This window comes from Chlorocebus sabaeus, chromosome 15 (assembly GCF_047675955.1).
Source record: "Chlorocebus sabaeus isolate Y175 chromosome 15, mChlSab1.0.hap1, whole genome shotgun sequence".
NCBI classification, from domain to species: Eukaryota; Metazoa; Chordata; class Mammalia; order Primates; family Cercopithecidae; genus Chlorocebus; species Chlorocebus sabaeus.
This window is the reverse complement of record NC_132918.1, coordinates 48,536,575-48,560,314: the sequence shown is the minus strand read 5'-3', so window position 1 is coordinate 48,560,314 and position 23,740 is coordinate 48,536,575. Positions and strand designations below refer to the sequence as shown.

The 23,740-nt window shown below is 36.7% G+C and overlaps 1 protein-coding gene across 2 annotated transcripts in view; it reads right to left on the bottom strand.

Moving 5' to 3' along the window:
- The window catches only part of ATR (ATR checkpoint kinase), a 124,628-nt gene that overhangs the window by 46,352 nt on the left and 54,536 nt on the right, over positions 1–23,740 (bottom strand). For both annotated transcript variants that reach the window (XM_008008852.3, XM_008008853.3), the window contains 9 exons: positions 22,330–22,536; positions 21,048–21,161; positions 17,971–18,086; positions 13,313–13,433; positions 11,401–11,538; positions 10,161–10,371; positions 6,158–6,336; positions 3,348–3,512; positions 1,567–1,658 (listed from right to left, as the gene is read on the bottom strand). In XM_008008852.3, coding sequence (XP_008007043.3) covers positions 1,567–1,658; positions 3,348–3,512; positions 6,158–6,336; positions 10,161–10,371; positions 11,401–11,538; positions 13,313–13,433; positions 17,971–18,086; positions 21,048–21,161; positions 22,330–22,536 — 1,343 coding nt within the window. The remainder of the gene's footprint in view (positions 1–1,566; positions 1,659–3,347; positions 3,513–6,157; positions 6,337–10,160; positions 10,372–11,400; positions 11,539–13,312; positions 13,434–17,970; positions 18,087–21,047; positions 21,162–22,329; positions 22,537–23,740) is intronic.

Genomic DNA, 23,740 nt, shown 5'->3' with positions numbered 1-23,740 from the left:
TCAGCTCACTGCAACCTCCATCTCCCAGGTTCAAGCAATTCTCCTGCCTCAGCCTCCCAAGTAGCTGGGATTATAGATGTGCACCATCATGCCCAGCTAATTTTTGTATTATTTTAGTAGAGATGGGGTTTCACCATGTTGGCCAGGCTGGTCTCGAACTACTGGCCTCAAATGATACATCCGCCTTGGCCTCCCAAAGTGCTGGGATTAAAGGCATGAGCCACCACACCCAGCCCAGAATGGCTATTATTAAAAAGTTAAAAAATAACAGATGTAGAAGGGGCTGCAGAGAAAAGGGAATGCTTACACACTGTTGGTGGGAATATAAATTAGTTCAGCCACTGTGGAAAGCAGTTTAGAGATTTCCCAAAGAACTGAAAATAGAACACACAGCAATCCCATTACTGGGTATATTCCCAAAGGAAAATAATTCATTCTACCAAAAAGATACATATACTCGTATGTTCATTGCAGCACTATTCACAATAGCAATGACATGAAATCAACCTAAGTGCCCATCAATGGTGGACTAGATAAAGAAAATGTGGCACATATACATAATGGAATACTATGCAGCTATAAAAAAGAATAAAATGGGAGCTAAACATTGGGTACACATGGACACAAAAATGAGAACAACAGACAATGGGGACTACAAGGGGTGGGGGAGGGAGGGAGGCAAGAGTTGAAAAACTATCTTTTGGGTACTATGCTCACTACCTGGGTGACGGGTTCAATTGTATCCTAAACCTCAGTATCACGTAATATGCTCTTGTTACTAACTTGCACATGTACCCCCAGAATCTAAAATAAAAGTTGAAAAAAAAGAAAAAGGTGGCTTCAGAGTAGTCCAAAAACAGTGGCCTGTATATTCTTTGGTTAACTGAGATCCCATTCCCTTTTGACTAGATTTTACTGCCCAGAATAGCCATTTAGAGTCTGATGAATAAATCAAGGAATACAGCTTTCAGCTCTCACAGCAAAGCAGCGTCAAGAGCAGTGTTAATCTCCACATTTAATCTCCAAACTGGAAGAACTACTCAGCCTTAATTTTTTGCCACACATATGTATTATTTTTTGTATAATTTGATTTTCGATAATAAACCCACCATCTTTAGGAAAGGAAGGCTGCTTTCACATTCATCAATCATTTAGGGTAAAATCAGTGCACATAGTCTACAGTGGTATTCCATCAATCAGTCACAAAGTTCGCTCCCCCACCTCTAGCACGGAAAACAACTGGTACTGATACTGTAAGCAGAGCATAGATGCTCTTTGAGGCCCAGGAAGTCCCATATGAGCCTCACCAATAGCCGGTGGGTTCTAGAAGTTCCTTGTGTTAAAGCAAATCTAATTCAAGGATGGCTCTTTAGACAGAAGCTGTTAAGTGGTAGATTGACTATGAAAAATTTGAGGAAAAAAAAATTTTGGTGCTTATCTTCAATACCATGAAAACACATAAAACATTTATTACTCTACTAAACATTAAGTTACACAATTCACTAATTAAAAATTTCCCATTCAGATAAAATAACAAAAGAAAATCATTATTTTATAAAATATTACCTGTTAGCATGCACTCCATTCACCTGAGTGATAACAGTAGACAGTTGACCAAGACCTAACATGGACTTTACTACACCATGATAATGAATGATCTAGAAATTTAAAAATATTTAAAATAGCAATTATCACTTCAATAATAGTTTAGGGACCAAAAACAGCTTAACTGATATTCTTTAAAAATTACTATTTACTATATTGCCCTTATTTTATTTATTATTATTATTATTATTTTAATTTTTTGTAGAGACAGGGTCTCGCCATGTTGCCCAGGCTGGTCTCAAACTCCTGGGCTCAAGAGATCCTCCTGCCTCAGCCTCCCAAAGTGCTAGGATTATAGGCACGAGCCACCATGCCCAGCTACACCTTTCTTAATTTGACAACTGACTTTCTTACTTACATGCAGGACCCCCATTACAGTCCTAACACATTTAAAGTAATATAAATAAATGTAGACAACCTAGAAAATCTCAGATTGAAGTTATTATATTTTTCCAGATTTGGACTACTTTTTGGTTCAGATCAAATATTAAAAATATCTAATATCTTTGATATTCTGTTTAAAGATTGTCATATTTCTCACATAAATATTCAAGCTCAAAGGTCCTGATGTTTTCAATATGGATTTCAGGCTTTAGCAACTAAAAAGTTAAAGAGGATTACATACTATCCTTTAAAACGAAAATAAGATTGTGAAAAATAAAGAACTTATATATTGTGCTTCTGAGAAACATGTCAAATATGACAGAAGGCATCATCCCAAAATTAGAAAGAATCTAAGGCAAGATTATAAATTAATGATTCTAAACCCCTTTCCCATTCCAATAGACACACAACTTATTCCCATTACTAACTGTAACTCAGTGATTCTACAGGACCATTTTAGAGACGTGCAGGTGGGTGAGTAGGATGGGGGTAGATGTATAAAATATGAAAATCTTTCTCAGGCTATGAAGGATCCCTACTTCTACAAATTGAGCCATGGCTTACACTTTTAATAGCAAACTAAAAATATATACATTTTAGAGTTATTAAATGAACATTTTAATACATATATACTCCATAATAAATCTCATTCATTTAGGGAATTTCTAAAGTCATACAAATACAGTATTGGAAGGGATTTTTTTTTTTTTTTTTTGAGATGGAGTTTCACTCTTGTTGCCCAGGCTGGAGTGCAATTGCATGATCTCGGCTCACTGCAACCTCCAACTCCTGGGGTCAAGCGTTTCTCCTGCCTCAGCCTCCCAAGTGGTTGGGATTACAGGTGCCCGCCCCCACGCCCAGGTAATTTTTTGTATTTTTAGTAGAGATGGAGTTTCACTATGTTGGCCAGGCTAGTCTCGAACTCCTGATCTCAGGCAATCCACCCATCTTGGTCTCCCAAAGTGCTGGGATTACAGGCGTGAGCCACCGCACCCAGCCTGAAAGGGATTTTTAAAATCATCTAGTAAAGTCTCTAATTTTATCTGTTAGGAAACTCAAGCTTAGAGAGTTTTCCAGACACTCTGGGACACCGATAGAAACAGTATTAAAACTAAGGTTTCGGCTGGACGTGGTATGGTGGCACACGCCTGTAATTCCAGCTACTTGGGAGGCTGAGACAGAACTGCTTGAGCCCAGGAGACAGAGGCTGCAGTGAGCCAAGATCGTGCCACTGCACTCCAGTCTGGCCAACACAGTGAGACTCTGTCTCAAAAAACAAAAAACAAAAAAACCTAAGGTTTCCAGAGTTCCTATTCAGGGCTATTTTCATTACAGCTGCCTTTTAATTATTATCTTACCTGGTCTGGTTCTAGCTGAATAGCCCTATCATAACAAGCAGTGGCATCCCTCAGCAAACCAAGGCTTTCATGTTCAAGGATCTGTTCTTTTAGAGATGGTTCTGCCTTTCTAATTGCGCTGACTCCGGCCACTCCATCAGGTTCATGCATAGCAGCATACAATTTCTTTGTTCAATGATTAAAAAACAATCAAAAACAAGAAAAAAATACAACTGGAAATAAAATTATAAAACCACCTGTTTATATTGAAAGAGCAATTTTTTGAGAAATTTTTCCTCAAAGTAATATGAGCACTTGTTTCATGGCAGAGTCACAGTAAAATTATAAACTTATTTCCAGACATTCTATTCCCTCAACATTCTTATTCCTCTTAAATACAAATCTATCAATAGCTGTTATTGATCATAAGGGTTATAAGGAACCTCAGGATCCTAAAACTGTCTAGATCCAAATGATAACATATTCTATTGCGTACAGTTTATAAGAGTTTTATTGAATTTTTAAATTTTTAAAAATTTAAATAACCATTTTAATATATTGTTATTGAGATGCCTTCAAGAAAACCAAGACAGCAATCTGGGCTCAAAGGAGATATTCAAGCTAAAGATAAAAATTTAGGAATCAATTAGCACAAAGACATTCTCTCGCAACATGAGAAAGAATGGGATGATCTAGGAAATGGATAAAGAAGAAAAGAAGGCTGAGGATAGAGACTAGAGTTTCTACATTTATCGACAAGGAAGAGCTGGCAAATGAAACAGGAGACGCAAGAAAACTTGTAAGAAAACCGGAGAATAAAATATCCCAGAAGCCATGGGAGAAAAGCAAATGTCTTAATGAGAACGGCATGGTCAATGATACTGAGGTTAAGAAAATGAGGGCTGGGAAAAATTTACTGGATTTAGTAACATGTGGCCACCAATTTTCTTAGCAATAATAGTGTCAAGAGAAAAGAAAAAGAGAAGTCTTGTCAAAATGTGAAGAGTGAATAAGAAACAAAGAAGTGATTGCAGTATAAGGAAACTAGACAATTCTTTCAAAAACTGGTTATGAAGTTCTGGAAACAGAGAGATGGGATGTATCTAAAGGAGAAGGTAAGATCAAGGGAATTATAAACAGTTAAGGCTTTACCAGAACATGTCTATATGCTCTATATACTCTGGTTCCCAAAGAGAAATTAATTACACTAGAGAAAGAAGGAATATATGAAGAAGTTATATCTTGAAATTGAGAACATAAGTAGAAAGATTGAATTTTGAGAGGAGGAAATCCTTCCTTAAAGATAACAGAAGAAGCCAGGCACAGTGGCTCATGCCTATAATCCCAACACTTTGAGAGGCCAAGGCAGGCAGATCATTTGAGGTCAGGAGGTCAGCCCAGGCAACATGGAAAAACCCATATCTACTAAAAACACAAAAAATTAGCCAGGTGTGGTGGCAGGCCTGTGGTCCCAGCTGCTCGGGAGGCTGAGGTGGGAGGATCCTTTGAGCCTGGGAGGTGGAGGTTGCAGTGAGCCGAGATCGTGCCACTGTACTCCAGCCTAGGTGACAGAGCAAGACCCCATCTCAAAATAAATAAATAAACAAAATAACAGAAGGGAAGAAAAAGAATATGGTGCAGATGCTGTGCATTTGCAGATTTTTCTGAATGAATGATGAAGCAAGATCGTCAGCTGGAAGCAGGGAAACAAAGTGAAGGTAAGAGATAGTCATCTTGACAAGTGGGAAAGTAGCCTTACTAGAGAAACACAGCAGGCCTGAAGGTAATGTTAGAGTCCTGCAGTTTTAAAGATGTTTGAGATCATGAACTTAAACTGAAACCAGTTATAACACCCATTGTGTAATTTTTCTCCAGCTGCTTACATGGTTGGAGTTTTACAAAGGGAGTACAATGCAGTGGGAAAAAGACAAGAAGTTGAGCATCACTCTAAGGGAACGATTTTAACCATGAACCATAGACTTTTTAAAGCTGGACAAGGAGGAACACAAAGATAGGATGGGGCTAACATTCATCTTAAGACTGCAAGTTACTAATTTTCTAGTTCTTTTATCACACTTTGCTTTTTGATTTGAAAAGCCCACCAATCTTAAGCTCGTATTTAATTCCACTGTATTCGCCTCACCTGCTCTTTCTTTTTTTCCCTACACAATCATAACATTGCCCAAATCATTATTTCACCAGCATTTTCATGCCTGATACCTGACATAACCAACACTTCCCCCCACTCACTCACTCCCAAATTCAGGACCACAACTCTCACAAGGAGAAAAGTAATTCCTTGAATCGTAGCCCTTCCAAACTCCTCCTCCATAACTGCCACAGGCATTTAGCTAAAATCCCATTGTGATCATTTAACACTTCCCTAGTTCACACCCTCCAAGAACTTTGGGCAACTTAAAAAGTCCTCTATTATTTGTGATCTTTCCTCTGCCATTCCAAACCGACACTTTACTCTTTGGCATATACCATGCTCTTTTCAAACACTCCACAGAGATGCCTCTGCTTATAATGTCTTACCTCCCCATACTGCTCATTTTTTAAGACACCATCTCCAAGAAGCCTTCCTGACCTCTTGGCTCATCCGCTTCCATCTCCCACCCTATTCCACATGGATGAGTTATGTGTCCTTCCTCAGGGTACATGTGTGTTACCATACTTAAAATATTATACCAAATCGATGTTTATCTCTCCCCATTAATCTATAAGCTTCGAAGCATAGCATCTAAAACATTCAATAAAATGAACAACACAAACATAAAAGACTGGCTACATTAATTTTCATTATTAAATTCACTACATTAACTTCAGACCTGTAAAAATCCAAGATGTTCCTGAATATTTTGCTTCTTTTCTGTAATAAATGATTCAAAGTGCATTACAGCTCGTGTGTATGCTTTGGAGCGAAAGGAAGCTACTGCCAGAGTATCCTGGGGTATGAGGTCTAGAAAACGAGTTACACTCTGATAGTCTTCATAATCCACAGTAGATACTAGATCATAAAAAAAGAAGTTGAGTAATTAAAGACTTTTAAGATAAAACTTTAAAAGTGTCAGTTTAAGTAAGTTCAATTTACTTCACTAAACAAATTAATCTGAATGTGTTAGGATATATTTAGAATGTTAACTAACAACAGAACAATTACTCAGAGAGTCTTGCTCCAGCTCTGCCATTATAACTTACCTTTCTTTGGATAATCATTTAATTTATTGAGCCTCTATTTCTTTACCTACAAAAGGAAAACATTAGTATCTGTCTTGCCTTCCTTACAATGTTGTTGGTGAGGATTAAATATCAATCTATTATTACGTTTTGAAAAGATATAATGATACAAAAGATACAAGATTAGTTATTTTTGATGACTATAAATGATTAAATGTAGCTATTTTGTAGGGAAAGTACAGAACTATGGAAATAATCTTTTTTAAAGTTTAGAATTCTTTTTTTTTCATCTATTTTTTCTTGGTTGCCAAATGTACAGTATCACCAATTAAAATAGAAATTGAAAGTAAAAGTGCCTTCAAAGTAAAACCACAAGTACTTTAAGATAATTTGTCAAGAGTATACAAAAAGACAAAAATTAAAAACTTCTAAATGAGGGCAGTCTAGTTTATAAATTATTTAAAACTTTTTCTAAATTTTAATGATTCATAACAGCATGTAGAAAACAGGAAACAAATTTCTTCAAAATTTAAATAATTAAGGTAGTATATTTTATTTTTTATTTATTTACTTTAAAAATTTTATTTTGATCTCACTCTGTCACGTAGGCTGCAGTGCAGTGGCACGATCATAGTTCACTGCCGCCTTCACCTCCTGGGCTTAAGCGATCCTGCCTCAGCCTCCCGAGTACCTGGGACCACAGGCATGTGCCACCACGCCTAGCTAAGTTTTGTATTTTTTGCAAAGATGAGGTCTCACTATGTTGCACAGGTTGATCTTGAACTCCTGAGCTCAAGTGATCCTCCCGCCTCGGCCTCCCAAAGTGCTAGGATTACAGATGTGAGCTACCATGCCTGGCCTAAGGTAGTATATTCTAAACAGATTATATTTAAAATAAGGTCCTTATTTCCATCAAAATTTGCAGATGATTTCAAATTATGATTTTTTTTTTTTTTTCTGGAGAGAGGGTCTTGCTCTGCTGCCCAGGCTGGAGTGTAGTGGTGTGATCTTGTCTCACCGTAGCCTCAACCTCACAGGCTCAAGCGATCCCCACACTTTAGCCTTGCGGGTAACCTGGGACTAGAGGCACATACCAACCACACCCAACTAATTTTTGTATTTTTTGTAGAGATAGGGGTCTCTACAAAAATGTTAAAGAAATGTTAAAGGTATTGTACTTTTGAACCATTACAAATGTTATTCTTAAAAGCTAGAATTTTGGACAGGCGCAGTGGCACATGCCTGTAATCCCAGCACTTTGGGAGGCTGAAGCATTGCCTGAGCTCAGGAGCTTGAGACCACTCTGGGCAATGTGGTGAAACCCTGTCTCCACTAAAATACAAAAAATTAGTCGGGTATGATGGCGTGCGCCTGTAGTCCCAGCTACTCGGGAGGCTGAGGCACAAGAATCGCTTGAGACTGGGAGGTGGAGGTTGTAGTGAGCCAAGATCGTGCCACTGCACTCCATCCAGCTTGGGCTACAGAGTAAGACTCTGTCTCACAAAAAAAAAAAAAAGCTACTGTCACTGAAAATGGTGATAATAGAGTGTTTGGTTTTATAGTACCATTTTGACATGCAGAAATAAAACCAAATAGGCCGGTTGTGCTGGCTCACGCGTGTAATTCCAACACTTTGGGAGATCGAGGCAGATGGATTGCTTGAGCCCAGGAGTTAGAGACCAGCCTGGCCAACATGGTGAAACCCTGTCTCTAGTAAAAGTCCAAAAAATTAGCTGGGCATGAGGCATGAGAATCACTTGAATCCAGAAGGTGGAAGCTGCAGTGAGCCAAGATCACGTCACTGCACTCCAGTCTGGGCAACAGAGAGAGGCTTGGTCTCAAAAAAAAAAAAAACCATTAAAAATAAACATTTAATTGTTAAATATAAAAATATATTAATAGCCAGATTCCAGACAAAAACATTCCCCAAGCAGGTAATTACTGGCAATTCCAGAAAATTTTAGAAAAATGATAAACTATTTTGCTTAACAACAGGAATGTATCTGCTTCAACAGAACAACAAGAGGGAGATGCTCACAAATTGAGAATTATGGAAGGGGAAGGCCTCTTTAAGGATTGTTAGATAGTCAGTTTTTCAATTAGCCTGAAAGCCTGCAGGAAAAACACTTGATGTCCGTGAGAACAGCTGAGGTATAAGGCCAGATTATAACCATCCACTTATTGCAAGAATGAAAAAAAAAGGTTCAAAGAAAGTAAGAATATCTATTAGTGTGTGACAAATATAATTCTCATCAATGCTCACACGATAGGAACAAATTAGCAGGCGTCATTTTTAAATCAAGATTCTTCTTAGTGACAGTTGTAATATCACAGGAAAAAAAAGTAGTGCAAGGTAAGATATAGCAGGGTGTAGTGTAGTAATGCATATAAGCATATCTGGACAGCTGGCTAGATACCAAACACTACTACAGACAAGAAAAATAAATAAAGAAAAATAGTTTCTCTTTAGGCCATGAAATAAATAAAATCTCCCTTGAAATGTAAAACTTAAATGTGAAAAAGATTACAAAGAATATTTTCCAAGAATGACAAAGACCAGAGTACACAAACACACACACACACAAACACACACACACACAAACACACACACACACACAAACTGAGGGAACATGTAATATGTTAACATGGAGGATTAGGTTAATAACAATATTATCATCTCATTTATTTCACACTTTATAATTTCATCATCTCATTTATTCCTCAAAACAATCTCCTAAGGGAGATAATATTAACCCCATTTTGGCCAGGTGTGGTGGCTTACGCCTGTAATCTCAGCACTTTGGGAGGCTGAGGTGGGTGGATCACTTGAGGCCAGGAGTTGGAGACCAGCCTGGCCAGTACGGTGAAACACTGTCTCTACTAAAAATACAAAAATTAGCCGCGCATGGTGGCACACACCTGTAATCCCAGCTACTCAGAAAGCTGAGGCAGGAGAATTGCTTGAACCCAGGAGGTGGAGGTTGTAGTGAGCCAAGATCCTGCCACTGCACTCCTGCCTAGGCAACAGAGCAAGCCTCCATCTCAAAAAAAATTAAAAAATAAAAATAAAAATATTAACCCCGTTTTATACAAAGAAAAAATAAATATGTATCTTGTCCAACTGAGAGTAAGAAGAGAGAAATGTCTTATGACTATAAATTCACTGTTTCTTCTCAGTGAAAAGGCCACACTATTACCCATTTTAAAAATACACGAAACGGCTGGGTGCGGTGACTCACGCCTGTATAATCCCAGTACTTTGGGAGGCCAAGGCAGATGAATCACCTGAGGTCAGGAGTTCGAGACCAGTCTGGCCAATATGGCGAAACCCTGTCTCTACTAAAAATACACAACAAAATTAGCTGGGCAAGGTGGTGGGAGCCTGTAATCTCAGCTACTTGGGAGGCTGAGGCAGCAGAATTGCTCAAACCCAGGAGGCAGAGATTGCAGTGAGCCAAGGTCACACACCACTGCATTCCAGCCTGGGCAACAAGAAGGAAACTCCATCTCCAAAACAACAACAGTAACAACAACAACAAAGACAAAACAAGGTATTTTTTAAGCTAGTGCTTCAATTATAGAACTGATAAAGGGAAGAGCTAATTGGTGACTAGTTTAAAAAAAAAAAGAAAATAAACAGAAGTGATAACTCACCCAATGAGTCTACCTTATTTCTGTTTGATTTACTGTGTGGACATTTCTCAGCTTTCAGTGCCTGAAATTTGTGCCTTGCCCACTGGGTGAGATGGTCAAGCATGGAGAACACAGTCTGTGTACTGAGTTGACACAGATCAGATGCAATGTCTTGGGTATTTATGGTATGCTGATCGTCATGCTTTAGAACTGCCATAATTTCTGCATAAACCTATGAGAACCATTTTATAGTTAATAATATCTATATAATACCATTTAACGATTATATGACATATAAAGCTAACCATTCTAAGGCAAAAATTTTCAAAAGAAAAAACACAATTGGCCAGGCATGTTGGCTCACACCTGTAATCCCATGACTTTGGGAGGCTGAGACAGATCAATTGCCTGAGGTCAAGACCAGCCTGGTCAACATGGTGAAACCCTGTCTATACTAAAAATAACAAAAAAATTAGTCAGGCATGGTGGCACATGTGTGTAATCCCAGCTACTCAGAATGCTGAGTCAGGAGAATCACTTGAACCTGGGAGGTGGACGCTGCAGAGAGCCGAGAGCACCACTGCACCCCAACTTGGGCAACACAGGGAGACTCTGTCTCAAAAAAAGAAAAAGAAAGCACAATTGATCAATAATACATTATTGTTCTTATCTATAATTAAATCAATCCAAATATTAGTCTAAAAAGAAAACATGCTAAAGACTAAAGAAAATTTTAAAAAACTGAAAATATTCTAGATTATTCAATAAATGATAATGAAACTTTGTTAATAGTGAAAAAATCTTTCAGTAATTATCTCACACTATATGCAAAATTAATTTCAGAGTAATTGAAGACAATATAAAAACAGAAGAATTAAAAGAAAATATAGCAAATAAGTTCATGACATAAGAAAAGGCATCACATAAAAGGCTTAAAATTAATAATCTATAAAAGATGTATAAATTTTGCATTTACATTTAAAATTTCTGCGTGGCAAAAGGTGAAAAGGTTAAAAAGAAAATGACTAAGTTAGAATAATTTTTGAAAATACAACTGGCAACAAATTGGTAGCTAGAATATACATAGAACATCTATCAATTAAAAGGATACACACACCAAATAGGCAAAGATATGTAAATGAACATACATAGCCATACATAGATCTACATTTCCTACTAATAGGTAGTCTTTCTAATACGAATTACATTGGAGAAAATAAGTTTCACATGTTCAAAAACCAAGTAAGATGATTTATCTTACCTCCTGCTGATCTTCTTGATTACAACCCAGTAAGACATACACCAGAATATGTGGAAGAAGATAGATGGTCACTTTGAAATCATGCTTCATCATAATGCTACAGCAGGTGAAAATTTTACTGGCAAGATCATGCCGAACCTGTAAACTCAAAATGTGTAGAGACAGTAACACCCTTTAATCTATTGATTAAATGTCAAAAACTAGCATGTGAGATAATTTATCAAGGGCAAGTATTCATTTCCAAATTTTAAAAAAATTTAATTAATTTTTAAATTAAATTATTTGGGGTTGAAGTCAAATTTTGTTATGACTTAACTTTTGATTTGCTAACACTGTGGAACTCATAAAATTTTAAAAAGATTTTTTCTTCAAATACAAAGCCAAAAAACAAAAAAACCTCACAATATTCCAGAGCTGAAAATAGTTAACAGTATTCCACATTTCACAATTATATTTTCAGTATATTCATTAAAAAAAAGAAAATGTCAGCTGGGCACGGTGGCTCATGCCTGTAATCCCAGCAATTTGGGAGGCCAAGGCGGGTGGACCATGAGGTCAAGAAATCAAGACCACCCTGGCCAACATGGTGAAACCCCGTCTCTACCGAAAATACAAAAAAAAAAAAAAAATTAGCTGGTGTGGTGGCGGTTGCCTGTAGTTCCAGCTACTCGGGAGGCTGAGGCAGGAGAATCACTTAAACCGGGGAGGTAGAGGTTGCAGTGAGCCGAGATTGCGCCACTGCACTCGAGCCTGGTGACACAGCAAAATTCCGCCCCCCCCCCCCCCAAAAAAAGAAAATGTCTTGAAGTTACCAACTACAAATTAGTATGATGATATTTTAAAACACTAACAGAAATGTTAATTAAAGGTGGGGCACAGTGGCTTATGCCTGTAATCCCAGTACTTTGTGAGGCAGAGGCGGGCAGATCACCTGAGGTCAGAATATCGAGACCATCCTGGCTAACACGGTGAAACCCCGTCTCTACTAAAAACAATACAAAAAATCAGCCAGGCGTGGTGGTGGGTGCCTGTAATCTCAGCCACTTGGGAGGCTGAGGCAGAAGAATGGCGTGAACCCGGGAGGCGGAGCTTGCAGTGTGCGGAGATCCCACTGCACTCCAGCCTAGGCGACAGAGCGAGACTCCCTCTCAACAACAACAACAACAAAAAACAAAGATTAGCTGGGCGTGGTGGCTCATGCCTGTAATTCCAGCTACTCAGGAGGCTGAGGCAGGAGAATCACTTGAACCCGGGAGACGGAGACTGCAGTGGGCCGAGATCGTACCACTGCACTCCAGTCTGGGGGCAAGAGCAAAACTAAGTCTCAAAAAAAAGAAAAAAAAAGGAATGTGAATTAAAAACAAAAATTATAAATTTTAAATATACTGTAAACATTTTCTTGGAACACAGAGTACCTTTTGTCTATCCAGCATGTAAAAATTTCTCATTAAGGAAATAGAAATATACCTGTTTTTCCATGAAAATTCATTTTAAAAATCTTTATTTTTATTTTAGAGAAAGTTCAGATAATATAACTTCTTTTAGAAATGCCATTAGAGTATAATATATCTCTTTATTGAATGTCTTTTTATTATGTAAAAAACTCTGACATAGCATTTACATCCTTTTACACAGTATTATTTTACAATACAAAAGGAACAAACATAATGCAATTTTGCACACACATTAAGACCATGGTAATTTTCTTGGTGAAACAATTACTTTTCACTTAGAAACTATTATTAGTAACTACAGAGAAATTATTCTCTATTAGTAAACATTTTCTTCAAAAATTTCTATGATTATCAGCACAAATACTTCAATGACTATTATGTGTACTATGCATTCAGATAGATGTTCTGGTTTCCTTTAAAATTTCTGTTCAGTGAACAAACTGAACAGGGTTTCTTACCTTTGTTATAAGATAACCTGCCCAAGATGCTGACCATTCTGCAAAGTTACTACCCAATTTACTTAAGTAAATTGGCTTCTTTACTCCAGACCAATCAGTTGACTTCTGAGAACTCTTGTATCTGTAATTTTGAAAATTTGTTTATTAAAAAGATAAATCCACCTGTTTAGAATTTTAGTAAATTACAGCAACTTCTTCAGTGACTACTGTAGTACTGCCTTGCCTTTACTGCAATCTGCTTACCTTTTTCCAGCATCCTTCTTAGGGGTGAGGTAGATCATTCTTGCACATCTAAAGTACTTTTAAGGATTTGAGTCTGCCCCCTCATCTTCCTCAGATCCTTCCAACTTTATTCTTGTATAAGAAAAACCTGTTCCTTTGAATTTCAAGCCACCCAGGTATACTACTATTTTCTTCTCCTCATTATGGGCAACTACTCAACTCACTGATTACCAAACTCACTGATAACTTTAGAACATTGCACAGGGTTTTCTTTCTTCCCCAGTGTTATTATCATCCTGGGTGACTTCAGTGTCTAGCTGGGACACTTAATCAAGCTCAGAACTTTCCAATGACTTTCTCCTCTACTTATCAGGCTCAGGAATTATCAGGGCTCCCATGCTAATTCAAAGAATTTCTTCACTTCAAAATCAATTATTTAGACATCTCATTGTATGGTCATAGTTTCCTAAATTTCCAGTTTTTTCACCCAGTTATTCTAGCACATCCATTCTCTCTTGTTGAGATCTTCTGTTCCATGACCCTGCTAAGCTCTCCTGATCTATGACACCCCCATCTCTTTGCCTCTTTCCACAACCATCTTAGTCTATAGTCCTTCACTTCTAGCATTCTCTTGGTAATATCATCTACCCACTCCATCGCCACACTGTCTTTTCCAGCAGTATTCATCAGATAACCTCCCAACCTTGAATCAGTCTAAATATTTGCCTTTACTGAAATGATACTCAGGCCACTGCACCAATACAGGAAAATCACTAACCCACTTACAAGATTAGTACTACTATGTATTCTTAGTCTTCAATGTCAGTGGGCCGCTAAAGTTACAGAATTCCTTCTAAGTTTTCATTATCGGCTCTCTTCTGTTTTCCAGTGATTATTTCAAACCATTACCACTCTCCTAAAGTTACCTACACCAAATCCATTGCCACTTTCTTTTTTTTTTTTTTTTTTTATTATACTTTAAGTTCTAGGGTACATGTGCATAACGTGCAGGTTTGTTACATATGTATACTTGTGCCATGTTGCTGTGCTGCACCCATCAACTCGTCAGCACCCATCAACTCGTCATTTACATCAGGTATAACTCCCAATGCAGTCCCTCCCCCCTCCCCCCTCCCCATGATAGGCCCCGGTGTGTGATGTTCCCCTTCCCGAGTCCAAGTGATCTCATTGTTCAGTTCCCACCTATGAGTGAGAACATGCGGTGTTTGGTTTTCTGTTCTTGTGATAGTTTGCTAAGAATGATGGTTTCCAGCTGCATCCATGTCCCTACAAAGGACACAACATCCTTTTTTATGGCTGCATAGTATTCCATGGTGTATATGTGCCACATTTTCTTAATCCAGTCTGTCACTGATGTAGGCTAGGAAGGGGATATCACCACCATTGCCACTTTCAACCAATGAGGTCATCTCCTATACCTCCTACTTCAGAGTAAAACCAAAATCATTGCTTCCTGCAATGAAATCTATAAACTTAGCTGTGTTCCATCCATTATTTTATCTTCCCCTATTGCAAAAAAAAAAAAAAGAGAGATCTTATTCCTTCTAATTCCCTGTAAGGGCCATGGCTCTCCCATTCTAGATGCTCCTTGGGGTCCTTATTATACCAACTATCACTTCTCTCTCACATTACTTCAACATGGCCCTTTCTATTTGCTCCTCAGCATTAACATTTAAACACGTTCACAGAGCTCTCTTCTTACAGCTACCCATGTGTAGGATTTTTTGGGTGGCATGGGTTTCTTTCAAATCACCAATAAAAGCTTCAGAAATAACAAATAAATGCCTATACCCAAAGTTTTATACCCAAATTTTACAAGTATATAAAATTTCACTGTATTCCAAGTTTCTAACAGTTGAAAAATCCAATAATCTCTCAGTTAACCATCACCCTAAACCAGGAAAAAAAATTCAAATCCCTATTTTGAATTATCATGAGTATAGTTCTCTAGATGATTTTTATCAAAATTATAGTAAACTTAGCTAGAAAACTACTGATACTGGGACACAAGCCAGGTTCTGCCTAGTCACATCCTGATGTTTTCTCCTGAAGTTATTTCTATGGCAATTTTGAACTGCAGTTGTTCTGTCTGTTTCTAAATTTCAATCTCCCAAATATAGTCATCCTTTAATCCAGATTTAGTGATTACATATAAAGAGCCCGAATTAAAGGAAAAAAAAAAAAAAAACATAAAGTAGGGAGTATAAAGGTAGCAAAAATATGAATATGCTTTTAAGAAATTCTGTATTTCCCTAGGTCCTCTGGAGTAAATATCAAGCAGTCCAAGCTATAAAATTGAGCTACAGGCTAACCTGGTATTTTAGTGTTTCATACAAAAGGGAATCAACGCTACTGAAAATGCGCTCTGTCAACCTCTTAATTTTATGTGGTTCCAGTTTCAACAAGCAGATCCCAACTAGGTGAATCTCCTAACTTCCATCATTGAGGAACCATTCAAGAGGTTATTCTAACTGCTCAGGTATAAAAGCTAAAGACCAAAAGAATTTTCATTGCTTTGTTAAGATCACACTTTTAAGTGACCACTTAAAAGTTGCTTCCTATGAAAAAAAGAAAACAAGCAGGCAGAAACATTGGCTTCTACTTCTTATGAAGCAGATGATAGCCAACCTCACAAATTCTCCCCCCAGAAACTTGCTAAGTACTTTTAAATATTATCTCCTTTATTCCTAACAATAACCATACAAAGTAGGTAAAATTATCCATGTTTTCAAAATTAAAAAATTAAAACCCGGAAATGTTAAATAACTTGCCCAAGACTTCAGAGCTAGCAAATGCAAAGCCAACATTCAAACCTAGGCCTGTGTGACTCTAAAGGCCATAAACCTTCCAGTAGATTACAGAAATGTTTTGACCTCTACAGGTGCTATACAAAATACAGACTAAGAAAATGGGGGAAGTATGGAGCCCTCAAAAACGAAAATCCAAATTTTAGCTTTAGTCTTTTACTTTACCTTTTAAATAATGCTAATAGTGGCAGGTGCAGTGGCTCATGCCTGTAATCCCAGTACTTTTTGGGAAGCCCAGGTAGGCAGATCACTTGAGGCCAGGAGATCAGCCTGGCCAACATGATGAAACTCCATCTCTACTAAAAATACAAAAAGTAGCCAGGCATGGTGGCGCATGCCTGTAATCCCAGCTACTTGGGAGGCTGAGGCAGGAGAATCGCTTGAACCCAGGAGGCAGAGGCTGCAGTGAGCTGATACCGCATCACTGCACTCCAGCCTGGGCAACAGAGTGAGACTATCTCTCAAAAATAATAATAACAGTAATAATTCTTCTTTAATAAGGCTAATAATAATAATGCTAAATAGTCACTTCTTTAATAATGCTAGTCATACAACATAAAATGATGTTTAAAAGATTTCTAAGTATAAAAAATTATCTAGGAAATAAATATGCATACCTCGGGGGCTTTTATAAAGAATTTTAGGATAAGTCTAGGCACTGTCTAAGGTTCAAAGAAGTTATTTGTCCAAAGTCAAGTATCTAATATGCATGGGTACCTAGGGTACCAAAAAGTACAGTTTCTAAATAGAAATAATTTATAATTGTATGGATTTTTTAAAAACATAAAATGCTTCATGAATTTGCATGTCATCTTGCATATTTCATCAGTCCTGACAAAGTCATTTAAATTTTTTAAGAGATTAAATACACTTTTTTAAAAGTAGAGGGCAAAAATACATTCATGAGGAGAAACCGTCAGTAATGAAAATCTTTAATTGGGCTTATTAAAGGCTTTCTGACTAGCTTTAAACTTTAAATTTCTGTATTAATTATACCTATCAAAGAATTCAACTCACATTCAGCTTAAAGTACATTCTTTCAATTTACTACCGACCGTTGAACTTTTAAAAATCAATCCTTTTAACTTTAATAAATTTATCTGAATATTTAAAGTTGTAGAATTTAACCCAATGAGCAGACTGCACTTCTCATCTAGACAAATTATAAGCATAAATCATAGTGAAAAATACATATAAGGAGATATTAAAACACTTTTAATGCTAAAAATCTATATCAAAAATCGAATTTTTTTTTTTTTCCCCGAGACAAAGTCTCACTCTGTCGCCCAGGCTGGAATGCAATGGCACGATCTTGGCTCACTGCAACCTCTGCCTCCTGGGTTCAAGCAAGTCTCCTGCCCCAGCCTCCCAAGTAGCTGGGATTACAGGTGTGCGCCACCACACCCGGCTAATTTTTGTATTTTTAGTAGAGATGGGATTTCACCATGTTGGTCAGGAAGATCTTGAACTCCTGACTTTGTGATCTGCCCGCCTCTGCCTCCCAAAGTGCTGGGATTATAGGCGTGAGCCACCGTGCCTGGCCAAAAAATCACATTAATTTTTATATAAAAACAATTTTATGAAAATACATTAAATAAGCCTGCATACCTGGTATTTAGATGAGGTTCTAGTATTTCCCGAACATGCTCAGGAAATCTCCTCCACAATTGGTGACCTGGGCCATTGGTCTCCATCTCTCTACAGTCATAAATAGAAAGCAACTCCTACAAATACATATTTTACATTTGTAAGTCCACAGTGAAGCAGATAATGCTTTATCTTCATCACTGTTCTACATATTTTAGTTATTAAAATACAGCCATAATTCATTTTATTGTACTTCGCTTGATTTGTGCTTCACAGATTCTGTGTTTTTTCTTTGTCTGTTTTTTTTTGTTTGTTTATTTGTTTTTAGAAATAGAAGGTTTGTGGCCACTATGCATGGAGTAAATCTATCAATACCAATTTTCCAACAACATATGCTCACTTCATGTCTCCGTGTCACATGTTGGTAATTCTCAAAATATTTCAAACTTTTTCATTATTACTATATCTGTTATAGTGATATGTGATCAGTGATCTTTGATGTTACTGTTGTAATTGCTTTGGGGTTCCACAAACTGTGTCCATATAAGACAGTGATCCTAATCGATAAATGTCGTGTGTGTTCTGACCAGTCCACTGACCAGCCGTTCCGTCCCTCTCCCTCTCCCTGGGACTTCATATTTCCAAAGACATAACAATATTGAAATTAGGCCAATTAATAACCTTACAGTGGCCTCTAAGTATTCATATGAAAGGAGGAATCGCACATCTCTCACTTTAAATCAAAAGCTAGAAATGACTAAGCTTAATAAAGGAGGCATGTCAAAAACCTAGACAAGCCAAAAGCTAGGTGTCTTGCACCAAACAGCCAAGTATAAATGCAAAGAAAAAGTTCTTGAAGGAAATTAAAAGTGTTACTCCAATGAATACATCAAATATAAGAAAGAGAAACAGTCTTATTGCTGATATAAAGTTTTAGCGGTCTGGATAAAAGATGAAACTAGTCACAACATTCCCTTAAGCCAAAGTCTAATCCAAAGAAAAACCCTAGTTCTCTCCAATTCTATGAAATCTGAGAGAGGAGAATAAGCTACAGAAAAAAAGTTTGAAGTGATACGACTCAAGGGGCACTTCTTAAAAAACAAAAAAACAAAAAGTTTGAGGCAAACAGAGGTTGGTTCATGAGGTTTAAGGAAAAGAAGCTGTCTCTATAACATAAAAACACAAGATGAAGAAGCAACTATTGATAGAGAAGCTGCAGCAAGTTATCCAGAAGATCTAGCTAAAATCATTCTATTCTGTTGGAAGAAGATGCTATCCAGGACTTTCACAGCTAGAGAGGAGAAGTCAATGCCTGGTTTCAAAGCTTCAAAGGACAAGTTAATAACCCTCTGGTTAGGGGCTAATGCAACTGGTGACTTTAAATTGAAGTCAATGCTCATTGACGATTCCATACATCCTAGGGCTGTTAGGAATGAGGCTAAATCTAAATATATGCATCTACTATATACCCAAAAATTGAAAATTAGAACAATAAAAGTAAAAAAAATTAAAAAATTAAAAACTATGTGAAATCTACTTTGCCTGTGCTCTATAAATGCAGTGACAAAGCCTAAAAGACAACACATCTGTTTATAGCATGGTTTATTGAATATTTTAAGCTCACTGTTGAGACCTACTGGTCATAATAAAAGATTCCTTTCCAAATTACTGCTCATTGACAATGTACCTGTCACCTGGGAGCTCTGATGGAGCTGTGCAAGGATATTAATGTTGTTTTCGTGCCTGCTAACACAACATCTATTTTGCAGCCCATGGATCAAGGAGTAATTTTGACTTTCAAGTTTTATTACTTAAAGAAATATATTTTATAAGGTTATAGAGGCCACACACAGTAATTCCTCTGATGGATCTGGGCACAGTAAATTGAAAACCTTCTGGAAAGAATTCACTATTCTAGATATCATTAAGAACATTCATGATTCATGAGAAGTCAAAATATCTAACAACAATAACAGGAGTTTGAAAGAAGTTGATTCCAACCCCTCCTGGATAACTTTGAGAGGCTCAAAACTTCACTGGAGGAAGTAAGTATAGAAGTGATAAAAACAGTGAGAAAACTAGAGTTAGAAGTGGAGCCTGAAGATAGGACTGAATTACTGCCTTCTCATGATAAAATTTGAATGGATGAGGAGTTGCTTTTTATAAGCAAAGAAAGTGGTTTCTGGAGAGGGAATCTATCGTGGTTCCACCCAAAATGCTGTGAACACTGTTCAAGTGACAACAAAGGATTTAGAACATTACAAAAACTTAGTTGACTAAGCAGTGGCAAGGTTTGAGAGGACTCATTCAAATTTTGAAAGAAGTTCTACTGTGGGGAAAATGGTATCAAACAGCATCACAGGCTACGGAGAAACCTTTCATGAAAGGCGATTGATGTGGCAAACTTCGTTGTCTGATTTTTTTAAGAAATTGCCACAGCGATCCCAACCTTCAGCAACTACCACCGTAATTAATCAGCACCATCAACACTGAGGCAAAATCTTCCACCAGCAAAACCATTATGACTTGCTGAAGGCTCAGATGATGATTAGCATTTTTAAGCAACAAAGTATTTTTTAAATAAAGCCATGTACACTGGTTTTTAGACATGATGCTATTGCACACCTGATAGACTATAGTATAGTGTAAACATAACATTAATATGCACTGGGAAACCGAAGAATTCATGTAACTCACTTTATAGAGATACTTGCTTTATTGTGGTGGTCTGGAACTGAACCCATACTATCTCTGAGTTATGCTTGTACATAGAAAAATAAACAGAATTTTATAGTTTTAGAGCTGTGAACGTCCTTAGGACATTTATTTCAATGCCTGGAATGATTTAAGTAACTCACTTAGGTCACAAAGCTGAGGCAGTAGTATATATTTGTGTATACATACAAACATTTTGAAAGTAACTATACCTATAATAATTGCTTAAGAGGTATGCTTCTGTACTCTAAAATGTTTATCATGAACTTGTATAACTTTGATAAAAGTGAGAATTAAAACAAATAGGAGTTTCACAAGTATAGAATTTACAACGTATTTGAATTAAACAATTTAAAGCCAGTAATGACTATATCCACTCTTACCTGAATGGCATAGGCAGCTGAATCTTGAGCTCGGCTATTATCAGCATATGCAAGGTAAGCTCTTGTTAGCTCCATCAATAATCCATAGGCAAAGCTTGAATCTTCTACTCCAGTCTCAATTAGGAAAAAAAAAAAAAAAGAAAATTCCAGGATAACTGCTATAAATTTTCTTAGGTGTACTGCTTCTTCCATGGTGAATTTAACTTAACTGCCTAAGTGAATTTAACTTAGACAAAGGAAAAGACAGTGAGGTTCAAACTAAGTTTGGTATTAAGACTACAATATAATCTGTAGCTACAAAGCCAAAATGTAAAGCTTTTTAGGCTATTTCTAAGGTGTACAAAAAATTATTCAACTTTTGCATATCTCTGACAATTTGCATTGTTGGTTTTTTAACCCTTAAAAAACAAAATGTAGGCCAGGCGCAGTGGCTCACACCTGTAATCCCAGCACTTTGGGAGGCCAAGGAGGACAGATCATGAGGTCAGGAGTTCAAGATCAGACTGGCCAATATGGTAAAACCCCATCTCTACTAAAAATACAAAAATTAGCCAGGCGTGGTGGTGCGCACCTGTAATCCCAGCTACTCGGGAGGCTGAGGCAGGATAATCACTTGAATCCAGGACGTGGAGTTTGCAGTAAGCCGAGATCGTGCCACTGCACTCCAGCCTGGCTGATAGAGCGAGACTCTGTCTCAAAAAAAAAAAAAAAAAAAAGGCAAAACGTATACATGGCATCTCCTACATTGCATTCTGTAGAGCCCAAGAGTCATTTGAGAAACACTAAGAAATAATTTTAATATACTCATATATTATAACTCTTGGAGATATATTCTTACAGATTCACAATGCACACAGATACATTAAAAGTCACTTTTAAAAAAAAGTCACATTTAATTTTGTTCTACATGGATTTCCCAAACTCATTTGACTACAAAACATTCTTATTATAATATCCTGGAAACTAGTTTTCCATGGAAACACTAGCAATAATGTTTAAAAAGTAATATTTAAATAATTGATTAGGCTTTTTAAGTATTGTCATTATTATATTTGGAAGCTTTATTTACAAGAATATAACACCCTGGATGGGGTTCAAACTTTATTGCTTTTGGCTAAAGGTTTCTGCAACAGTATTAAGAAACAAACTCAGAGGTTAACTAATTGTCTGGTTCTAGGTGAAGCTATCATTAAGGATAACCTGAATAGTTCTTTGTAAATGGAATATATAAACCTCAATAGGACAGAGAACTCTTTTGTCATTCCAAATTTCCACTACTTACCACAAACGTAAAATCTTTTCCTTGAGTTTCAGTTGTTGAGAAATCTAATCGACCTGGGTCTATCGCCCCCAATTCCCCTAAACATTCCCCACAGAGCAACCGAGCTTGAGGGTTTGCATCTTGGCAACCTTTCAAAAGCACTGTCACCAACTGTGAGATAATAGGTTCTACTGTTTCACTGTCTGTTGCATACTTTATCAGTTTTTCCTAAAATAAAAGTAGAAAGAAAATTTATATGTAATTTCTACAAACTAGTATGTTTTCCTGAGCTAGGAAGCTTAAAAATATTAAGAAATATCTAACATAAATATTGACAAAATTAAATTTCTGTATCTGCAATCTTTTCAGCTAGTTTTTGATGCGTTTGCATAATATAGCTCACAATATGTCCTGTACAATTAGAATCATTAAATGTCTGAAAGTCTTTAATCATCAATCCATTACACAAGCAGTTACTGTGCATTGTATCAGTATACAAAAAAATCAGTAAAATAAGTCTTAACAAGTTCACAGTCTAAAAGGAAAACAGACAAATAACTAAAATATCATATGATATGTACAATAACAAATATGTTTATACAGCAAATAAGCAATGAATAAGAAAAAAACAGTAACTTTTAAAAGCAGTGGACAGATATTTCAGTAGATAAGTGAAGGAGGAACAACTATTAGTTAAAACAAGAAGTTTGAAAAGTGTATAAAAACTAGTAAAGAAGGAAAAAAGATATAAAAAAGGGTCTGTGAGGATGGAAAAAAAGAGGTAGGAAGAAAGAGGTAGCCTAATGATAAATATGTTAATTCAAATAGTCTTTTTTCAGCTATCTCTTCAGGATGCTGTAATGAATAAAATGTTAAGTAAGAAGAAACTATTCTCAAGACAGTGAAGATTTAGATATTGTACTTGTGTGATCACTTTAAAATTACTTCATTTATATTATATTCTTTCTAGCAAAAGTAAAGTGCATAGGAGCATCTCAAACTCCATGTTAGAACTGTAGTGAGTAATACAAATTAGAGTAATACGTTTCAAAAGAAAAACAAAAAGACATTTAATCTCATCTAGAATCTTCAATAGATGATTTCTTAAATAATATTACAGATTAATTCAGCTGTAAAGACCATCCCCCACCCCCACACCCGCCACACACACACACCCTGGTAATCAGTTAAAAGTAAAACTCAGATAAGAAGTGTCACTTTTTATCACACGCTAAATGTCCATATGTACTTGGGTCTATTTCTAGACCTCCTATTCTTTCCCACTGGTCTGGTTATTCATATACTAGTTACCTCTTTGTTATAATTGTAGTGGCTACAAAGTATATTAATGTTTGGTTGGGCTACTACATTCTCATAACCTTTTTTTTTACAGGATGAGTTTACTAGCTATTTTTACATGTTTTATTTTTCC